This window comes from Tetrao urogallus (assembly GCF_951394365.1).
Source record: "Tetrao urogallus genome assembly, chromosome: 6".
Lineage (NCBI taxonomy): Eukaryota > Metazoa > Chordata > Aves > Galliformes > Phasianidae > Tetrao > Tetrao urogallus.
Window position 1 is genome coordinate 56,506,919 of NC_136819.1, and position 21,314 is coordinate 56,528,232.

Genomic DNA, 21,314 nt, shown 5'->3' on the forward strand with positions numbered 1-21,314 from the left:
CTTTAAATCCAGGAAAGAGAAAGGGATTGATCACTGGATCAATAAATCTAGCCTTCGAGCTGACTAAAAGCTTCCTTTAGCCTCCTTCCTACAGCATCCTTTTTCAAAATTAAAGCATCCCCCTTTTTAATTATTGAAGAAGGCGTCGGTTTTACAGTAAGGCCACGTGTGTCTGCATCACACAAGGATTTCTTTTTCACGTTGGAAACAAACCAGCATCTTTAAAAGAAGAGCATTTCAATTACGGTCGCTAGGTTCAGTTTTTTAAATGTCTACTAAAGATAGACACATCCTTCCCAAATGTGCCTCAGATTTAAGTGTGACAGCTGTCGAGAATAGGAAATTGAGAAGAAACATATACTCCAAATCACTGGACAGACAAACTACCCCACATCCATCCTGGGAACAGAACGAACACAGTGTTTCATGTTTTCAAAGCACCCTGTAAAAACAGCTTGTAGACGCTGTTTGCTCAGCCTGCATCAAGAACCTGAGTCCCTTTATCAGAATCATTGATCAAAATCAGATCCCTCTTCCTTATCACAGTCGGTTACACTGATGTAAGGCATCGCCCTCCCACAGAACCACAAAATAACGTAGGTGAGCCTTCAAAGCAAAAGAAACCACTTGATGGACAGAATTCCTGCATAGAGTTGGCTGGGTGTCTCCTCTCCAAGCAGGGGCTTGAAGCCAGGGCTGCTACTGAGGGACATCTCCATCAGCTGCGTGCCTGCTGGCACCTCAAGCACTTGTATTTCTCCACACCTTTCTTTGTTCCATGTTCAATCTTTATCTCAAAAGAACCTGGGATGACAAAACAGAAGTCCTTACCCTGTTTCTGAAGCTTTCTGAGATCTGAAGGGCTTCACTGCTGATCTTTAAGACTTGGTTATCTTTGGAATATCCTTCAGATGGATGATGCGAGGTGTTATAAAGGATTATTTGAGCACCAGTGAGACTGTTAATCACAGAATGATAGAATGGCCTGGGTTGCAAAGGAGCACAGTGCTCAGCCAGCTCCAACCCCCTGCTGTGTGCAGGTCACCAACCAGCAGCCCAGGCTGCCCAGAGCCACATCCAGCCTGGCCTTGAATGCCTGCAGGGATGGGGCATCCACAGCCTCCTTGGGCAACCTGTGCCAGTGCCTCACCACCCTCTGGCTGAAAAACTTCCTCCTCATATCCCACCTAAACCACCCTGTCTCACTTTAAAACCATTCCCTTGTCCTATCACCATCCACCCTCACAAACAGCCGTTCCCATTCTTGTTTATCCACTCCCTTCAAGTACTGGAAGGCCACCATGAGGTCTCCCTGGGGCTTCTCTTCTCCAGGTTAAATCCAGTTAATAAGAACAGCAGGAAGAAACTTCTGGATGACCATGCTTTGCACATTGTAAAATCAGTTAATTTCTACAAAGCTCATTAAAAAGAAAAACAAGGAGAGAGGGGACATAGGTTTTAGCAAAATAGAGTTTTTGATTTCTCACATCTCATGAAAAACTGCGTACTTCATGAAATACATCTCTCAGACTGCATGCACACACAAAATTCAGACTGTACCAAGGTCACACTCACGGTATGATCTGGACAATTATAACAGGAAAAAAAGCACAGGGTGAGCTTCCACAGCCTGTTCATTAGGACTTTTTGTGTGATTTCAGATCATAGAACAGCCTGGGTTGAAAAGGACCACAGTGCTCATCTAGTTTCAACCTATATGCAGGGTTGCCAACCACGACACCAGGCTGCCCAGACTCACATCCAGCCTCGAAAGGCACTATTTTTACATGCAGCACCTCCATCCCTCATCTGCTATATTATATAGGGCTCCTAAAAACGGAGAGCTGTAGACGTTTTTGGGGTAAGCGATGCATCAACACCCTGTGGCTGCCAAAGCAGTGTAGGCTGCAGAAGGAACGACACTGAATTGGCAGCAAGTTGCAGACCTGAGCCCTAAAAGGTTCTTTCATGACCTTTCATCCTGAAGGGACATTTCTCAGATGGCTTTGAAAGAGCTGGTGGCCTTTGATACGTTCCAAAGCGGATGAGACTCTTGGCTGAAATCTACATTTTGTGGGCTTGTAGGAAACATAATAATGGGAACTGCCATCTGAAACCGAGCTGAACTGTTTCTGAAAGACTGCTAGTAGCTCTCAAATCACTAAAATCAAGTCAGATTTCAAGCCAGTTACTACTGTTTTTGATTGCAGCAGTGCTTTGTATTGACAGGCAAAAACAGCAAATTTGTCCCCTGCTATTCTTTCATTTTGTGTAAGGAAAATGGCAGGCATAGATCAAGAAGAAATAGATTTACTAATAGGAAGCTGTTCTTGAATAAACACAGCTTATGCAAAAATTACTATCAGTTGAATGGAAGCAGCACAAGGAAAACATTGCCCCCCCCAAAAAAAGCAGTAATTTTTCTGACATCAGTCATACAATTATCATTTGCATGTGGAGGAGGGAGACTCTCAGCTGGTATAAACTGTTCTAAGTGCATCAATAAAGCCATGCTGATTTATAGCAGCTGAGAGTTTGTCCTGCAGCTCATTCATCCATGTGCGATGCGATAGATTGATGTGTTTGCATTTTCTCCCTGGAGACTTTGGTTCGAAACCTGTTTAAAACACAGTGAAAACAAACTGGCTGGTCTCTAAGCAGATGTCCCTGGAAATCTATTTACATCACAGTGGCAGCAGTTCAGGGGAAAGGGTGTTCTTGTGCAGGGGCAGCGTGGGCAGGAAAGCAGGTCCCCAGTGGAGCTGTATTGCAGAGCTTCCCTGCTAACTCAACAGGCAGCTTCCAGGACGGCTCTGCAAATTCACAGCGTGCAGCACCAGGTGAAATGGAAATATTCAATGAGAAATATTGCTTGTGCTCCTGTAGCCCTTAGTCTGCAACCCAGGAGCAGGACTGGGCTGTGCTGCGTGCTCCCACTTTTATCCTGCGTATGTATTTTACGAGCAACTGCCCATTTTGGATCTTTTCCACACATTAAACCAGTGACAGCAGCAGATCTGACTGTCCATCACTACCTCAGGGCACAAGATCAGCTAGTTTAATACCCACAAACTGCAGGGTCCTTAAGGAGGTGTCTTCTTCCTCCCCCTCCCACGCTGTGCTTTATCGTTTCAGAAGCAGCAGCTCCTATAGAAAGGAGTTTGTTCCTGTACTCAGCACTGGCCTCAGCTTGAATTGTTTTTCCCCCTCCCTGCTGTTCAGTCCCCTGATGTATTTATAGAAAGATCATATCCTCTTTCAAACTTCATTTTGCTAGGAATAGTAATGTTAGAAATAGATTGATGAAATTACTGTATTAAAGACAGACATACACACAGACACAAGACTAGAGACTCGTTTTAAAAGAAATGCAGAAAATACAGATGAGTCAGTCTTCAGTTAACAGTGCATTATTTCAAACATGTCAGCAACAGATGGAAATACAATATAAAAGATGGATCAAGTTCAAAACCAATTTCTAAGGTTTTTCGATCTAAAGACTATCCATCTATAGAAATACCAGAAAGCCTACCTGAAATTCCATAAAACTAGTTTAGGAACAGTACCAAAAGCCCACAAGGAATATCATTTCTAAAAGAGAGCTGGGAAGACTCAAAGTACAGTTGGATAAAAAAGCCTTAAGCAGAGGCCTGTTTGGGTTGAATGATCTGCAGAAAGAGGAAGAAAAACGTCAAACTGCCATTGAAAAGGAACTTAAAGGGAGGAAGGACTGACCACACAATTCACCTGTTTAGAGACCATTTCATTCTGTCACAAAAATATTTTCTAGCTTTGCTGCTCTGGTACATCGATCCTGAGTACTCTAACTTTCGATTTATAATGGTATTCCTTCAGATACAGCTTCACTGATGGAGGAATAGGCAGTGCATCAATACCATCGTAGGTCGTACAGTTGCAAATAACTGTTCTACATATATGCTGAAGGGAGAAAGGAAAAGTCCTGTTCAACGGAGTGGACAAAAGCGGTTCGAAGAACATACAGGAGCTTGGATCCTTATAGTGCTCTAGGAGTCCCGTGATGTCAGGAGAGTGGAAGACACAAGGATCGTGGGCATCAAAGCTGAAGTTATGATTCCACTGCTCTATCCGCGCGTGCAGAGAGCGGCTGTAGCGCCTGAAGCTCACGGAAAACAAGTAGTCTTCCTGGGCAGAATCTCGTAACAAAAACGTTCCCTCTGGCTTTCCTTCCAGCAGTGCTTCGGCTGCATACTTATCCATGACTCCCCAGTAGCAGGGGTTGTTGTTGATCTGCAGGAGGTCTGGGACTAGGCAGTGCACATAATCGATCTGCGTATGGTATTTCGGAGGCGTTTCCATCCGCAGCAGCTCATCGTCAGTTTCCCATTTGGGCTTGTTTCTTTTCCTAGAGCTTGTGCACAGTGTTACAACTTCATCGTCGGAGTCCATGTCGCTGTCGTCTTTACTGCTCCTTACCACCTTCCCCGCCGCCAGCTCAGACCGTGAGTCCTGCCTGGAGGGAATGCCATCAGTAAGGTCAGAGGATGGGGAGGGAGCCGATGGGGGATCGGACTCTATCTCATTGTCTCGTAGGTCCTCCTCCTTTTCCTCATTCTGGGATAAGTCAGCAATTGTCCAGTCTTCTGCTTTTTGGCTTATAGGGGCTGTATGCCTTTTAATCAGGTGCCACCGAAAAGCGAGCTCCGAGCGTGGAGGAAAAGGACACTTATCTAGCATCAACTCACTGATATGAATTTTTCTTTTCGATTGAAGTCCTGAGGCGTGCCGACTGGTACAATTTTTGATGGGAAAGCACTGACCCACAGCATCTTGCAGTTTTTGTTTGAGAGACCGGCCTAAAAACCTGTGTCCACACGAACGATCTAGATCCAGCTCGATAGAGGAGCAGCTATACTTTCTCTCCTGGCTCCTTAAATTAGGCCCTGACCTTCCTGCAGCGTTCGCCGTCTCAGGGTCAGAACAGCGCTCAGTCTTTTTCGACCAGGAGAGTTTCTTTCCACTCCAGACATAACCATCCTTTCTGTCTGCACTCCTGCTCCGGCTGCTCTTGGGTCTCACATCTGTGTTTTTAAGATTACTGTCCTTATTCTCTGCCATTTCGACAGCTCTGCTCCCCAAGTTTCCAGAAAGCGCAGTTTTTTCTTGCAGGGTTTTCTACCCACGGAAGCTTCTTTGTGGTGCTTTCTGAAAGTATCTGAGGACAAAGAGAAGACAGCTAAGTTAACAGCTTTGCATGCACACAACACAAGATGAATGCCTGTGTATGCATGACAACAGCGACAATTAATCGTTAGCCACCTATAAATAATGATCAAGCTGAATTCTTGAGAGCCCTCCACAAATCCTGGTCCGATCCCAGCCAAGGATCTTAAGCCTTCCTTGTAAAAAGCATCCTCCAGAATAAACGATTTGATGTATCTTTAGAGCCCCTATTCTGACTATGCAGCAGAGCAGAAGGTTGGAGGTGCTGGCAATCCTCTTTTGCAAGGGAACATTTGAAGATGAAGCACTTCACATGGCAGGTGACGCTGCTTTAGTTGTTTTTCGAGCAAATTCTGCATCTCTTCCAAATAACCTTTCAAGAAGAAACAAGGCAGAGCAGAAACAAGTAGGTCAGAGTACAAAGAGCTACTGTACCTAGATGATACGCCTGTTTGCTGCTAATCCACAGAGTGGGATGCCAGAGATCTTTTTCTTAACTGACACTTTTGGGTCACTTTCTGGATAAAAAAAAAATAAATTATATCAGTCACAGATTCTGTCAATTTCTGAAAGCTGTTTTCCTTTGCCTTTTAAACCGGAGCTAGAAAATACTGAGCCCCCAAGGGATTGAAATATCTGGGGCTTTACATACTGAAAAGGATTAAAACAAATCCAGTCCCTTACTAAAAGCAATTTTAAAAGGCCATGAAAGATGGAACCGCTTATTACTCATTAGAGAAGAAAGTTTACATTATTAAAATCACTGCTGCTTTGAGACCCACAGTTGCTGATTTCATTCGCTTTTGTTTTCAAAAATGCAGTGAATTCTCAACTAGATAAGAGATCTCCTTTTGAATGTTGCGCTTTGAAGAACAAAAATTCCTCTTTTGATTGCTCAGTTGAAAGTAGAGCAGAGATATATTTTTTTTAAGGAACATAGACAGCAATATGCTGTGTATGATACACCCTGCTGAGGCATGGCAGGATGCAGAACTGCTTTCCATCACACACCACCATGCCTTTGCACCAACACGAGATTCCGAGCCTGCTGTCCACCGTTGGTTTTTAAAACTAATTGACCTGGTAAATATTAAGCAGGAAAAGAAAAGGGCATCCACTTCCTCTCTCCATTCAATTCGTCCTCATCATTAGGATTAGCCAGCATGACACAATCTCCCTGCAGTCCCCCAGGGGCTGAGCAGGCTGAGGTCTTGCCTCTGCTTTCAGTAAAGAGAAAGCCTGCTGTGCCAGAGGCTTACATGCAATCTGCAGACCAAATGCAACCCAGATGGAACTTGCGCTGAGAATTTTTGACATTGTGTTCATTGCTTACAATCCACAAACCTGGGGGGGTGCAGAGGAAAAGGGAAGGGAAAGGTGGAGCAATGTGAGGAGATGAAGGAATGTGGAATGAGGGTAAGAGAGAAAACATTGCAAATATGTGGGAAAAAAAAAACAACCCTGGTGTTAGAGGCAGCTGGATGAACAATCCCTCAGTGGTTGTGGAAGCAGAGAATGTGTCCACATTTCAGCAATTACAAATCATCAAATATTAAAGACTGTTTTCTTCTCTCAAGGTTTTACACACCACTTTTCAGTGAAAACACTGCAGATGTAATACTAACAGAAGAAAGGCTGCATCTACATGAAACTTAAACTGCCTTTATTTAGACCAAAACTTGGTGACTGCTTCTGCACTATCTCTACTTTTCATCCAGAGTGGAGCACTGAGTTTTCTACACAATGACTGAAAAAAAGCCCCATAAACCTATTCTAGACTCAGTCTGTAGGAATCTACTTACTCTATACATGGCATTTTTAATTGGAAAGGGAAATCTCATTTCATAGAATCACAGAATGGCCCGGGTTGGAAGGGACCTCAAGGATCACGAAGCTCCAACTTCCAGCCACAGGCAGGGCCACCAACCTCCCCATTTCATAGCAGCCCAGGCTGCCCAGGGCCCCATCCAACCTGGCCTTGAACACCTCCAGGGATGGACGGGGCATCACAGCCTCTCTGGGCAGCTGTTCCAGCACCTCACCACTCTCACAGCACAGAACTTCTCCTGACATCCAAACTCAATCCTCCCTCCATTTAGGGTACAAAGTCAGGTACTTAAAAATTAGGATATGACAGTTTGTAATTGACTTTGAAACCTTTAATTACCTCATCCTGCACGCCCAGACTGTATAAGGAGTAAGAAGATGCAGAATATGGGATTTTAATTGAAAACTTTGAAACGTACAAAACCCAAAAGTGCCGAAAAGGTCTGATATCCCCCGGCATGACAGCACAGCATTACCGCTGAAATTACTTTGGTGTTTTCTGTCATCTCTGCCTTGTTGAGCTGTTCTTGTATTTAATTGCAAAGCCACGTTCTACTTCCTACCTTTCCTCCATCACGTCCCAGTGGTATCTGAACCCTGCAACTCAAAGTGAAGCGATAGCACATGATGTTGTAAGACATGCACCATTAGCCAGCAGCACAGAAAGCTGCTCCCAGGGGCTGACGGCTGCTGGGAGCAAGGCACAATCCTGCCACGTCACAGAAGTAATCATTCATCAGACATCCATGGAAAGAGTGCAGAGTGGGTGAAGAAAATGGGACATCATCTTACTAAAGCCAAATCTGAATCTGACCTTGTGGAAGAAGAGTGAAGGATAGCTCAGCACGCACCCCAGCACCACATGGAATGCCCAAACCCCTCTTTCTCATGTTCCAACCAGGAGTCGTGCCTTCATACTTTTCCCAATCCATGACTAAGAGCCCTGCCTGTAAAATGGCAACTAAAAATGTTTTAGGTACGCAGACATAAAGGACAGTGGTGCATTCAGTGCTGTATTACCCTTAAGGCCACCTACCTAAACTGACCATCCCCTGCACTGCACACTTGTGAGGAAATACAATGTTGTACCTACATCCCTTTATGGCTGAATGCAACTGAAAGAGCAGAAGAGGAAAGGGAGAATAAAAACCAGGGAACACAGAGTGTACTTTTCCCTACAGGCAATGCTAAATGGGAAAGTCGTGCTCCGCACAGCTTACATACATCAGTTCTGAGATCTCTCCTTCTGCAAAAAGTGAAGAGACAAGCACTGGTAGAGAATGAACAGCACAGATACGATTAGTCCTCCGCCTACAAAAGCTTCCTTTGAAGTGGGGATACCTTAGGCATCTCAGAAGCAGATGTATTTGACAAAAAAACCTGATGTTCGCAATTCTAAGCGAGCGGCAGAACAAAAGCAACACGCAGGGATAAACAGAGTTCACATCAGGCCATGGGACCGGCTTGCAGTTCAAGGTTATCCAACACTGCTGTGGCTTGCAATCCCCGAGGAGAGGCAGCGGGGTGGGTTCTGTTGTTGTTTTCACCAGGGCACAGCTCCCTGAACACGCAGAGCCTCTCCGGCTCCATCCGCAGGCTCTGGAGTGGATGGGGCAGCAGCTGTTCCAGGTGCTCTTTCCTTCCAGCACCGATGCCCTGACACTAAACTTCAGGCCTCCCAGCCAGCTGCAAAATGCCATCTCAGTGCTTATCTGTGAGAAGGCACATTCAGCCTCACCATAAGCCTACTTATATCACTTGCAAAACACCCAGTAACTCCATCAGCAGAATCAAAACTCTAAGCGTAGGCAAATCCCCCCCCCCCTTCCAATAAATAGTGAATTACTTTAACTAGATATTTACACCCTGGACCCTTGCCTCAAGCCTTCGAGTCCCTTCTGTGAAGCTGCTTCAGTCTCTGTGCAAAGAAGAAAGAGAATGTCATAACATCCCCTGGGTGCTGGTTGAAAAGCTGCCTGCAGCCCAAACTCCAGCCCTCCAGAGCTAGAGAGTCCGTCCTGGGCACCACAAGGACAGAGGCCCCATTGCCTCTGTGGGCAACCTGCTCCCATCTGCGTGACCCTCATGCAGAAAGCACTTAGCAGGTTTGCTGTTCTTGTACAGAAAAGCCAAAGGGTCACTGTATGGTAACTCTAATCGTTTCTAAAAGGGAAGATTCATACGCTAAATTAAATGAATCTTGTTATTTTTTTTTTTCTAGTCTTTCTTTCTGACAAAGAAGCGAAAAGGAAAAATGCTCCAATTTATTACAACTTACATAGAAGTCATTTCAAAAATCTCTCAGCGATCACATGCTGTTTTCATTACTTTCACCCAATTAAATTTTGGCTGCGAGACCGCATTTTAAAACCTGACCTTCCACTGAAGTTGAGCTGTTATTGACTTTTTTTGGAAAAAAGCCCAGCCTATTAAGAGTAACAGTGAGTTTCAACTCCTCTTAACTTATTTTTCTCCGTTTTGAATGCGTTTATTTTGATTTATGATACAGCATCCAAAATACCTAACTCTAGAATGGAGCTCAACTCCAGCTTTCAACTAATTAAAGAAATTATCACATGCACAAAACAGAAATTACTGCCTAAAGATACAGCTGGTAAACCAGAATGACAGAAGCAATTGCCTGGAAGTACGCCCGATCCCCACTGAGTCTGTATATTCCCAGAACTACAGGGCATGCAGCAACACCTCCCTCAACCCCAAAGCAGGGCTCTTTGATTCATACCTGAGATGTGGAAGAGGCTTGGAAAGCTCAGACCTGCTGCTTTCAAGGCACCATGTGCATGGGTTGCAGGAGAGCCGGGCAGAGCGCTCAGCAGCCTCTCAAGCACTAAATCAGGAACAGCTTTATGTCCCATGACCAACACCTCACTTGTGCTCCACCCAGAAACCCTGCAGGTGAGCAGCATGCTCCCACCCTGCCACTTCTGCCCTCCCAACCAGCTACACCTCCTCATAAAGCCAGCTGCTTTAATTTCCAACTGGATTTAAAGGCTAACCTTGATGCCTCGTTACTTCCAATGGGACAGAGCCAGGGTGCCCTGTTCCCTTGGCCAAGTGACCTTCAAACCCACAGACCCCAAAAGCTTTCCCAGGAATCACAGAGCTCTTCCAGCAGGCAGCACCTCTGGACTGTGAACTGGGACATCTGCATGAAGCTGAGCTTTTATACCATAAAATGTTTCAGGTGCAGTTTGCACGAGACATTCTGCAAACTAAAATAAATAATTAGAGGCATAATAATACAGCTGGCACACGCTTCTCTCAGCCCCAGGAGCTTGCTATAAGAATAGCTTGGCCTTCCCACTCATCCGGTAAGTGGTTCAGCTAGAATCACGGTGCTAGCACACATTATCCTCTCCAGAAATCACGCTTTGCTAAGATATGTCAGGGTACACCCATGGAAAACATGTCTTCACACAGCTGCCACGGGGTTTAATAATGAAATCCGGGCATATTCATTAAAAAAATTAAATAAAGGCAAAAACGAAGCATGCCTACTTGGCAACGCTGCCTCACTCATTCATGAAAGTAGCAACACAGTGTTATGAAGAGCCCGGTCGCATTTCCAGCACAAATAGATCCAGTGCTCGCCCAGCACCGATCGCAGGGTGAAACTGAGGATCAAAGGGCTCTGCCTGCAAGCCATTTTCCTTAGAAGAAGGAAGAATTTGGGCCAGAACATTGAAATTACATAAAGGAAAAGCAGAGAACTACTATTTTTTTTCTTTTTTTTTTGGGGGGGGGGGGGGGGAAGAGATTATTTTCTGTTTATTTCAGGTATGCCAAGCTCTCACAAGTCTCGTCCTTTAAGAAACATAAAGAAGCTCAGCTCCTATTTTGCAGCCTACGGACACGCTTCATGTCGTATCGTATCGCGACCTGCTTCCAGCGCCAGCTGTGCTGACAGAGGCACGGCACAGCTCTGACCCGCACGGATGGCAGCAGCCCTGTGCCACCATTCGGGACCCACGAGCCCGAGGAGCTCCTACAGCACGTTCACTGAGGCAAACCGTGCAGGCGAAGAGGAGGAAGAGAAAGAAGGAAGGAAGGAATGCAGGCAGGCCGCCCGGCTCGGCTCCGCACCGCCGCGCTCCCCGCGTCCCCCTCGCCGCTCACCTGCCGCTGCCGCCCGGCAGTCGTGAGGAGGCGGCCCCGCTCCGGCCCCGTCACCTGCTGGATCTCAGCCGCCTCCGAGCGGTCCCGGCCTCGCCCGCCGCCGCCATCCCGCTGTCTGCCGGCCGGGCCCGGCCCCCGCCGCTCGCAGCTCCGCCCCGTGTCCTGACGGCGCGCTGACGGAGCAGGGCCCGGCCCCGGCGCGGGCGGGAGCGCGGGAAGGCTCGAAGTGGAGGCTGGGACGGGCCGTGAGGTGAGCTGAGCTGAGCTGAGCCGAGCTGAGCTGAGCGCGGCCTGGGCCCAGCGCCCGGCCTGGGGCGGGGGAGCTCCTGGTCCGCACCCCGAGGGGCTGCGCGGCTCTGGGGCCGCTACGGCGGTGAGGCCGCCTGAGCCTCTCTGTTTTCCTCCCCGTTTTGGGGTCATACTGGGTTACGGCCCTATTGGGGTACAGCGCTTCCAGCCTCCGTAGCTGGGATTCCCCATCTGGGGCTCTTCCTAAAGTCTTTTCACGCTGGATGTGGTAATGCCGAGCTTTTCTTTCTTTCTCTCTCTTTTTTTTTTTTTTTTTTTTTTGGTGTGACTGTCATGTGAGGGGATGCTGCTTTTCTATTTGCTGTAAGGAAACGGGATTGTTTTACTACTCGGGATAAATTTCACCTCATACAGAAAGAGCAAAAAGGGCCCTGAATATCAGATAAATCCCACGGTGAGGTATTAACTATGCTCGACAGAGGTCTGTGCTTCTTCCTGTGATTCTGTGATTCTTTCTTTAAAAAAATTGATGTTATTTCCCACCCTTGTTTGACAGGGAAGAAGAAAAATGCCGTCAGCACAAAAGCCAATGCGGTATGGACACACGGAGGGACACACAGACGTGTGCTTTGATGACAGCAGCAGGTAACTGCCCCAATCCTAGAGAGAAGGGGAAAATATCATCATAAAAATCATTCCAGGGATGGGACGCCTCCCTGCGAGGACAGGCTGAGAGCTGGGACTGTGCAGCATGGAGAAGGGAAGGCTTCAGGGAGACCTGAAAGCCAGCTTTGGGTATCTGAAAGGGCTGTAAGAAAGAAGGGGACGGATTCTTTAGTGGGGTCTGTTGTGACAGGACAAGGGGAAACGGTTTCCAACTAAAGGAGGGAGAGTTAGATTGGTCATACGAAAGATGTTTTTCACAGTAAAGGCTGTGAAGCACTGGCACAGGTTGCCCAGAGAGGTGGTGGATGGCCCTGCAGACACCCGAGGTCAGGCTGGATGGGGCTCTCAGCACCTGATGGAGCTGTGGATGTCCCTATTTGTTGCAAGGAGTGGGACCAGGTGGCCTTGAGGGGTCCCTTCCAACTCAAACAATTCTGTGACCATCTGGGGATGGATGATCACATGCCTATCTGTTGCTTTCTGAGAATTATCTCTTCAGCTGTAATACTGGACAGGTGGACCTATGACCTTGCTTGGTCTGGCACATCCTTTATTTGTCTTTGTTGAGAACAGTAGGTGTGTGGGACATATAGAGTCATTAAGGTTGGAAAAGACCTCTAGGATCAACCATCACCCCCAGTATTGCCTACTAAACCATGTTTCTTAATAGTGCATTTCCATGTTTTTTAAGCACCTCTAGGGATGCTGACTCCACCACCTCCCTGGGCAGCCTGTGCCAGCACCTCACCTCTCTTTGGGATCAGAAATGTTTCCTAATATCCAACCTGACTCCCCCCTGGTGCAATTCAAGGCCATTAGTTCTCATCCTATCACTGGTTACCTGGGAAAAGAGGCCGACTCCTACACACACATGTATAAGATCCTCTATATATTCTCTTCTACAGAAGTGATTTCATAGACTCTAAATGTATCTTGGAAGAAGATATGTTTGCATATGCTGTAAGAAGTCAAAGCTATATCTATCTCCAGCAAACTTGACAGTTGAACACCATGTTAATATTTTTATGGTTCTGTAGGTCTGAAACGTGTTAAGCTTGTTAAACTTAAGTCAAGTGTGTGTTAACGCTCTTAGTTTTGCCCTCAGCTGCAAGGTAAATTTTCAGAGGCTTAAGAAGCAATTAAATGCTCAGCTGGCAGTGAAATCAGTCCTCTGAAAAATCCCATCTAGATCCTGGTGAGCATGGATTGATAAGTAAAGTTCAGTTCAGTAGTGCCAGGCCTAGCGGGTTCTCAAAGACAGCAGCACCGTGTTGTGCTACCAGACTTGTATTTTTTGTCATGTTTATTAAGTACAGTGTTCAGTGAATTATGATTCATATGTATTGTGTTGCAGTAAATAAAAAACAACCTACACTTCGTTTTCATTTGGTTCAAATCCTGTGTCTTTGAACAGCTGCATCGTAACTTGCGGCAGTGATGGAGACGTTAGGATTTGGGAAAACCTGGATGATGATGATCCAAAGTCCATTAATGTTGGAGAGAGGGCTTATTCATGTGCTCTGAAGGTATGGTAATTAACAGATCTGTTAAATTGTGTCATGCTGATGTTGATATTTGTCTGTTGAGATACTGCTGGTGTTCTTAAGTGACGTTTACACGTAAATTGAGGTAATATCTGGAAAAGGCAAGAATGATATTGTGTGCAGCACATGTCAGTCTGTTTGTCTTCACATCAGTGTATGGGAAGCAGCATTGAGTGGGGGTTAATCAGTGGCAGGTTTTGTTTAAAGTTGAGCATACCACCACTTAGTATCTTTGTGTCAGTGAAAATATTTAAGTAATACTGAAAACACTTTTCAAAAAGCCTCTAGAATTGTTGAATATTTTAGCTAAATGAAGTACTTTATGTAAACATGAGTACTTCTAACAATTCATTTTTCACCATGTAGGCTTGTGGAGGAATTATTCATTATACTAAATTTCTGTAATGTTCTTTTTTTCCCCTCTCCCCTCGCAGTCAGTTATAATTATTCCAGACTTTGATCTCCTTTTTGAAAAACAAACCAAGCAGATTAAACTCATTATTCAGTGAACTCTGTAGACTGTTTCAGTATTTTCTCACAATGTCAGTCACTAGAAGTTTCCCAGCAGTTTATGGTGCAGCTGATTCCTGCTCTTCTGCCCATCCCATCTCAGAGGCTCTGCACTCCTGTTGAAGGGTATATGAAAATAGAAAGCCAAGAGCTTGTTTTGTGTGGCTCTGTTCTGAGGTCCACAGAATTATAATATTTGTTAATCAAAAAATTACTTTCCTGAGTCAGTGTCTGGTAATGCTTTGATTTTATATATATATATATATATATATATATATATATATATATATATATATAATTTATATATATATATTAATAATTAGTTGATATTTAGCTCTCAAAATTGGTACTAGACCAGAATTCAGACATTTTGCTCCCCTTTGTCCCTTCCCCTCCCTTCCAAGTCGAAGGAGAACAAGATCTGTCTTTAATAGTAATTAATGTAAGAGCATACAGATTAGAGGCTCTTCTGTCACTTGGCTGGCTTGTTCTGCTGTTTGAAGTATGGCCTGCTCTGTTTATTTCAATGCTAAGGCAGTTCCTTGTAATGTATCTAGAAACTGTGGTTGTAAATAAGAAGGTAAATAAGTTAACTTTATAAATTTGTGTAATAGAAAGTAATTCTCTTTCATACTATTCTCTTTAATACTTCTTTGTGTATTTAGCTTGAGAATTCTCACACAAATTCCTTTGTGTGCAATTATTCTTACGTTATGTTAGTAATAGAGGGTCCAAAACGTTGTCTTTATGGCAGAAAGCAATTCTAGAAGTCTCCATCTGTTCTTCAGGTATCATAAAATAAACTTTGCAGGGATAAAGGAGAATTTAAAATTGGTTTTCAACTCGTCGTGGTTTTGAAGGGGAGTCTAACAGATGAAATGAATGAGAATTCATGCAGATGTATGATTTTAAAGCTAATCGTTTGAAAACATATTCAGAATTACTGCCTTAAAACATCTTTCTTCTTTTTCAGACATTCCTTGTATCTTCCTTTTAACATAACTTGTGCACATTCCCCGGTCCCCACTGCTTCTGAGTGTGTTTTGCTGTTGGTTTTCATCAAGTCACTTCCAGTTGCTCACACAAAGTGAGGGGGTTTTGAGTGAGTTCATCAGTGTCAGAAACGGTGAAAATTAGTGCTGAATACAGGAGGGAAACGTCTTGGTTGTAATTTTTGGACATCAGTGGGAACAGTCGTGTGTTCTTAGTTTATTGGAAAGGACTTTTAGCTCTGGTCTCTTGTTTTTCCTATTTTCTCAGGTTATTTAGCTCTGGCTACTGCTTTCTTTTTCTTCAGCATCTTTACTATAACTTTAGACTTCTTTAAAAATAAGAAAGAAATGCAACGTTTTTCAGTACGCTGCCAAAATTTGTTGCTGCATGCAAGTGAGGAGTCATATTGTCACTTCAGCAAGACACGCTACTGTTCCAAGCGTAGGATAATTATTTCTTTGTTTTGCAATCAATTTTAACCTGGAATAATTTTTTAGTAGACATCTCCCTTCTGTTTCTGAAAAGGACAAAGCTCATGAACTTCTCATCTTTCCCTAGTGAAGTTTAACTGTCAAGTTTGGTCCAAGGCTGCCCTCTCCTGATGATGTAGCATATTGATCGACACAGGGTGCAACATCCTTCCTGTTCTAAGAGCTTTTTTACCTATTTAAAAGGATGGGTTTTTTCTATCCGACTGAAGAAGAGCAGACGGTTCTCTGAAATTCATTAGTGACTTTTCAGGGTATTTGTTATTTTAGTGAATATGCAATTACAGAATCACAGAAGCATAGAATAGCCAGGGTTGGAAGGGACCTCAAGGATCACAAAGCTCCAACCCCCCACCAATGCAGGGCCACCAACCTCCCCATTTCACAGCAGCCCAGGCTGCCCAGGGCCCCATCCAACCTGGCCTTGAACACCTCCAGGGATGGACGGGGCATCACAGCCTCTCTGGGCAGCTGTTCCAGCACCTCACCACTCTCATAGCAAAGAACTTAAGTTGGGAAGGTCTCAGTGATGTAAATTGCCATATAGTTAACATAATGAATTTTAAGTGTACTGAAACAACTGGAGTGTATTTCTACAGCACTGAAACAAGGAGAATCATTGTATTAGTTTTTAAGTAGTTGGGTTAATGTGAGAAAGTAGTAAAGTTGTTGTGCTACTCTGTATTTTTAATGGAAGAAATACAAGGTAAAAGAGTATTTCCCCCACTACTCTTGCTGTCACATGTCTTTTGGAACTATTAAAGTCAATCTGCCCAAATATTGGGAACATCAACTCATTTCTTTGGCTTCTTGGGTGTAAATGTAGTTTCACCAGTACATTTTATGCTGTTGCTTGTTTTTCTTTTGTTCTCTCTTTAGAATGGCAGATTGATCACTGCAGTATCAAACAACACTGTTCAGATACACACGTTTCCTGAAGGAGCTCCAGATGGCATCCTTACTCGTTTTACCACGAATGCAAACCACGTTGTCTTTAATAGTGATGGTACCAGAATTGCTGCTGGATCTAGGTAATGTGTGCATCATAAGGAAAGGCATTGCTGTCGTTCAGAGTGTGGCAGCTTCCTCACGCAGTGATTTTTACCCTGGGGTTATTAATCCACATACCTCTGAGGGTTTTAAAGTAATGCGTAATGCCTTCCAGGGAGGGTGGCAGTGGGGAAATGAATGAAAAGAACTGTTAAGCAGCAATTCTCTGGGAGGCATTTGATCCACTAAATAGTTTTAGGAAGGAAGTGTGGTGTTGTGAAATAATTCCTGCTCTTGAGGAGCTTTGAATGTTTTCAGCTTTCAGTCCTGTAATGCAGAAGCACAAGTGTTTGCCCACATGGGTCTCACTGCAGCATCAAGGATTTTGTTACTGCGTGCTAAAGATAATGGCCCGTCTCATCAGCGTCGTAATGTGGCAAATGTATGTATGCACACATGCAGAAGTTGGCTGAGTGCTGATCTGATGAGCTTTTTGGGCACTGTGGCTAATCCAGACTGCCTGCTTGCTTCTCTGTTGGAATTTGCCCTCCATCCCTGCAGCAGAGATGGCTGAACGTTACATCTGCTGCCTGCCTCCTCGAAGTGTGAAGTGAACTAGAAAGCAGTTTGGATCGATGCTGGGCTGTAAAGTCTGGCAGCTGCAGAGCAGACATGCCAGCTCCACCAAAAGTGGGAGACTGGAGAGCTGGGGACAGTAACTGCTCTAATCTCTAAATCTGACAGAGATCATGAATTTGGGCTCTTTGCCAGTGCTCATTTCTGAGGGAACAGCTCTGCCCCAGGCTGTGACTTTGATTTGAGAGATAAAGCAGACAGCAAATTCCTTCTGCTTCCAAAAACTTTTACCCCCCAGTCAGTACTTCTGCAGCCTGATCAGGGCCCTCACATGAGATGCTGTAAAATTGAGCTCGCCCCTTGATGAGATCTTCTGTAACACACTGAAGGAGGTCGACAGCTGCGGCATAGGGGAGTACAGCTAAGAAGAATTGCTTTTGTTATCACAGATTTCTCAGTTTTTCAGTGAAGTCTGTACACTTCAGTTTTGTGGCAGCTTAATGTAGTTAAAGGAATGGCTAATCTTATAAAATGAGTGCCTAAAATTAAGTTCCCCTGTGAAAACATAGCAGTGAAGTAGCACAGGGAACAGTACCGAAAGGTTCTGACAGGAGCTCTTTGGCTTAGAAGTTATTAGCGTGGCTGCTTTGAATTCAACTGTAGTAATGTTTGTCATTTTGGAGGAGGGAATAAAGTTGAAAAAAATGTAAATAAATAATAATAATAACAAATATATAGATCTGATACTGGTCTTAATAATCTTGTTAACAGCTTTACAAGATGAAGCATTTGCTTTACCTTTTTTGACCAAGAGAATTATTTGTAATAAATGCGGGTTCCATTTAACAGGTAGTTCTTGTAAAGTCAGCTGTTGGTATCTAAGCACCAGTTTTCCCTCGAGTTCATAAAATACTGTGTTTAGCAGCTGTGTGGTCTGTATGTATGCCATATCTTCAAGCATATTTCATGAACTCTCATTTGAATGAAAATTATCTTTTGATGAAGATAATCTGTCCTTGCTCTTATTGTAACAAACGTTCAGACTCTTCTCCTTTAGGTTGTTCTTCCCAGCAGATAACTGTTGTCCAAATTGATGTTTATTACTGTAAACAAATACTCTGTCACCATTGATACCAATGTTAATGCTTTTATCTCTGTGCCGTTGTAATCTACAGCGACTTCATGGTCAAAGTTGTGGAGGTGGCTGACAGCAGCAAACAGAAAACATTCCGAGGACATGATGCACCTGTTTTAAGCCTGTCTTTTGACCCCATGGATATTTATCTGGTAAAAATACTTCCTTGTTTACTTTCTACCTTGAATTTCCTTTTCCCTGTGAGAAAAAAAAAGAAATATTTGTTGAGTGAAATGAACAAACAAACAGAACCAAGTGAGTGGGCACATAAATCTTCATTGCAGTTAACTACTGAAACTACTTGGAATTACCAAGGTGATTTGACAGAAGGTTTTAAGTCTTAAAACAGTTTAAACAAGGAGGCTTTCTTTTTAAAAGTGCTTATGCATTCTATATCTGTGTTGTTGGTTATAGCATTTAAGTTCATTTGCAAAACTCTCTTCCATAGGCATCAGCAAGCTGCGATGGTTCTGTCAGAGTATGGAAAGTGGAAGATCAGGTAAAAGGCATTCCTTTCTGAGTTGAGTGTTTCATGGGAAAACAGGGATTTCACAGGCAGCAAAAGGAACTGGACTGAAATAACCCTGCTGGAATAAATGCTGCTTATGTTTTTATGTGTTATCAGTAACAGCTGACAGCATTTACAAAAACTGTTTATATAGGGGGGTTCATATGCATGTAAAAGGGCAGCTATACTCTAAAACACCTGGAAGAAGACATGCTGGATGTTGAATACTGGCTTTTTTTAGTAAGAAATTTGAGTGTACTTTATAGAATGCTTTTATCTATTTCTGGGAGAAATTCTAAGCTGGAGCATGAAATGCTGCCTGGGCTCTGGGCTGTTATCCTGTGGAATCCCTGATATTTTTTCTGTCCATCTTTCTTAATTGGCCAACATCGTGTATTTTGTCCTCAGCATATTCAAAAATAACCCTCTGTGCAAAGGTAACAGCACTGGATGCCTTTTTGTCTTAGAATTACAGAATCATAGAGTGGTTTGGGTTAGAAAGGGCCTTAAATATCATCTAGTCCTTACTCCCCTGCCATGAGCAGGGATACTAGGGTTTCAGAATATCATCTGTTGCTTTCAGGGTTACAGAGTAAACTTTATGCTAATAAACTGTTGTCTAGGTGTGTTTTGTTTTCATTTACCTTTCCTGAGCTCTCTGTGAATTACCGATCAATTTTCAGACTGACTAGTGGCTTCTTTGACTTGGGTTCAGGAAGGGATTTGGGTTTCACATGCCATGGTCTCTTCTCACTTGTGACAGGTCACAGGATGAGGGGAAATGGCCTCAAGTTGCACCAGGGTAAGTTTAGGTTGGCTATCAGGACAAACTTGTTTACAGAAAGGGTTGTTAAGCACTGCAATGGGCTGCCCAGGGAGGTGGTTGAGTCACCATCCCTGGATGTGTTGAGGAACTGTTTTGGTGTGGTGCTCAGGGCCATGGCCTAGCAGTTAGGGTAGTATGGTCAGGTTGTGGTTGGACTTGATGATCTTTAGGGTCTTTTCCAACCTGGGCAATTCTGTGATTCTGTGTTCAGTGAGATGATGCCCATTTTCCTAGGTAGAGGTCTTTGTGCAGTGGTGCTTTCATCTCTCTTGCTCTCTGCCTACGGCACACAAACCTAGTTTGCCAAGGACTCAAGGTTCAACTTACTGCATTTCAGTCTTTTTTATTTGTGGAGATGGGGCCATGTTGTAGTGAGGCTATTGAGAAGGGACTTGGTATGCTGTTTTTTAGAAACAAAACAACAGCAAAAATAATCCATTGCAAACTTCACAGCAGTTTCTCACAAAAGAGGGATGTAAATCACAGATTGAAGAACATCCTGCACTTTGGCTACAACAACCCCAGGCGACGCTACAGGCTTGGGGCGGTGTGGCTGGAGGACGGACGGCGTAGAGGAAATGGACCTGGGGGTATGGATTGATGCTCGGCTGAACATGAGCCAACAGTGTGCCCAGGTGGCCAAGAAGGCCAATGGCATCCTGGCTTGCATCAGAAACAGTGTTGCAAGCAGGAGCAGAGAGGTGTTTGTTCCCCTATATTCAGCACTCGTGAGGCCGCACCTCGAGTGCTGTGTCCAGTTTTGGGCCCCTCACTGCAAGAAAGATATTGAGGCCCTGGAATGTGTTTAGAGGAGGGCAACAAAGCTGGTGAGGGGTCTGGAACACAGGCCATATGAGGAGAGGCTGAAGGAGCTGGGAATGTTCAGCCTGGAGAAGAGGAGGCTCAGGCGAGACCTCATTGCTCTCTATAACTTCCTGAAAGGAGGTTGTAGTGAGCTGGGGGTCGGCCTCTTCTCTCGTGTCATTAGTGATAGGACCAGAGGGAATGGCTTCAAGCTACGGCAGGGGAGATTCAGGCTGGACATGAGGAAGTATTACTTTTCAGAAAGGGTGGTCAGGCACTGGAATGGACTGCCAAGGGAGGTGGTGGAGTCACCGAGCCTGGGGGTGTTCAAGGAAAGGCTGGATGTTGTGTTGAGGGACATGGTTTAGTGGGAGCTATTGGGAATAGGTGAACGGTTGGACTGGATGAGCTTTTAGGTCTTTTCCAACCTTGGTGATTCTATGATTCTGTAATACTTAAGAATTACAGTCATTGGGCTCAGCTTAGCAATATTTATGTCAAATAGTTCAGGGCACGTAAGAAATAAGATTTGGTGAGCCTGCTGTCTCTGCTGGCCTTGCAGTCTAAGGAGCTTGAGAAGAAGGTTTCAAGTGAACCTATAATAAAGCAGTTCTGCATATACATGTGGGATTGTTTTTGCTAAATGCCATATTGACTGGACTAAATATCCATGCAGAATTATTCCTGTAAGTATAATTAGGAACGTACTTTGCTTGTGCAATTGCTACTTTTTCAAACAAAAACATACTTCTAATGTGAATTTCATACTGACAGTGGGTGCCTTTTGGGGCACTTAGGCTAGCTGTGTCCTGGGGCTGTGGCAGTGATGTATGGCATCTGTGCTGTAGGAGAACTTAGC

At 44.4% G+C, this 21,314-nt stretch overlaps 2 protein-coding genes across 2 annotated transcripts in view; one reads left to right on the plus strand and one right to left on the minus strand.

The window, feature by feature from the left end:
• Nucleotides 1-3,786: 3,786 nt before the first annotated feature.
• On the minus strand, nucleotides 3,787-5,097 carry SOCS4 (suppressor of cytokine signaling 4; the record flags this gene model as incomplete). Its single annotated transcript, XM_079536677.1, has 1 exon — nucleotides 3,787-5,097. The coding sequence occupies one exon, from the start codon at nucleotides 5,095-5,097 to the stop codon at nucleotides 3,787-3,789; it is 1,311 nt and encodes a 436-aa protein (XP_079392803.1).
• Nucleotides 5,098-11,983: 6,886 nt separating this feature from the next.
• Nucleotides 11,984-21,314, plus strand: part of WDHD1 (WD repeat and HMG-box DNA binding protein 1) — a gene marked incomplete at both ends in the record, with an annotated part of 30,343 nt that continues 21,012 nt past the window's right edge. Inside the window, 5 exons of the mRNA XM_079536662.1 lie at nucleotides 11,984-12,060; nucleotides 13,496-13,607; nucleotides 16,496-16,647; nucleotides 18,358-18,469; nucleotides 18,766-18,816. Coding sequence (XP_079392788.1) covers nucleotides 11,984-12,060; nucleotides 13,496-13,607; nucleotides 16,496-16,647; nucleotides 18,358-18,469; nucleotides 18,766-18,816 — 504 coding nt within the window. The remainder of the gene's footprint in view (nucleotides 12,061-13,495; nucleotides 13,608-16,495; nucleotides 16,648-18,357; nucleotides 18,470-18,765; nucleotides 18,817-21,314) is intronic.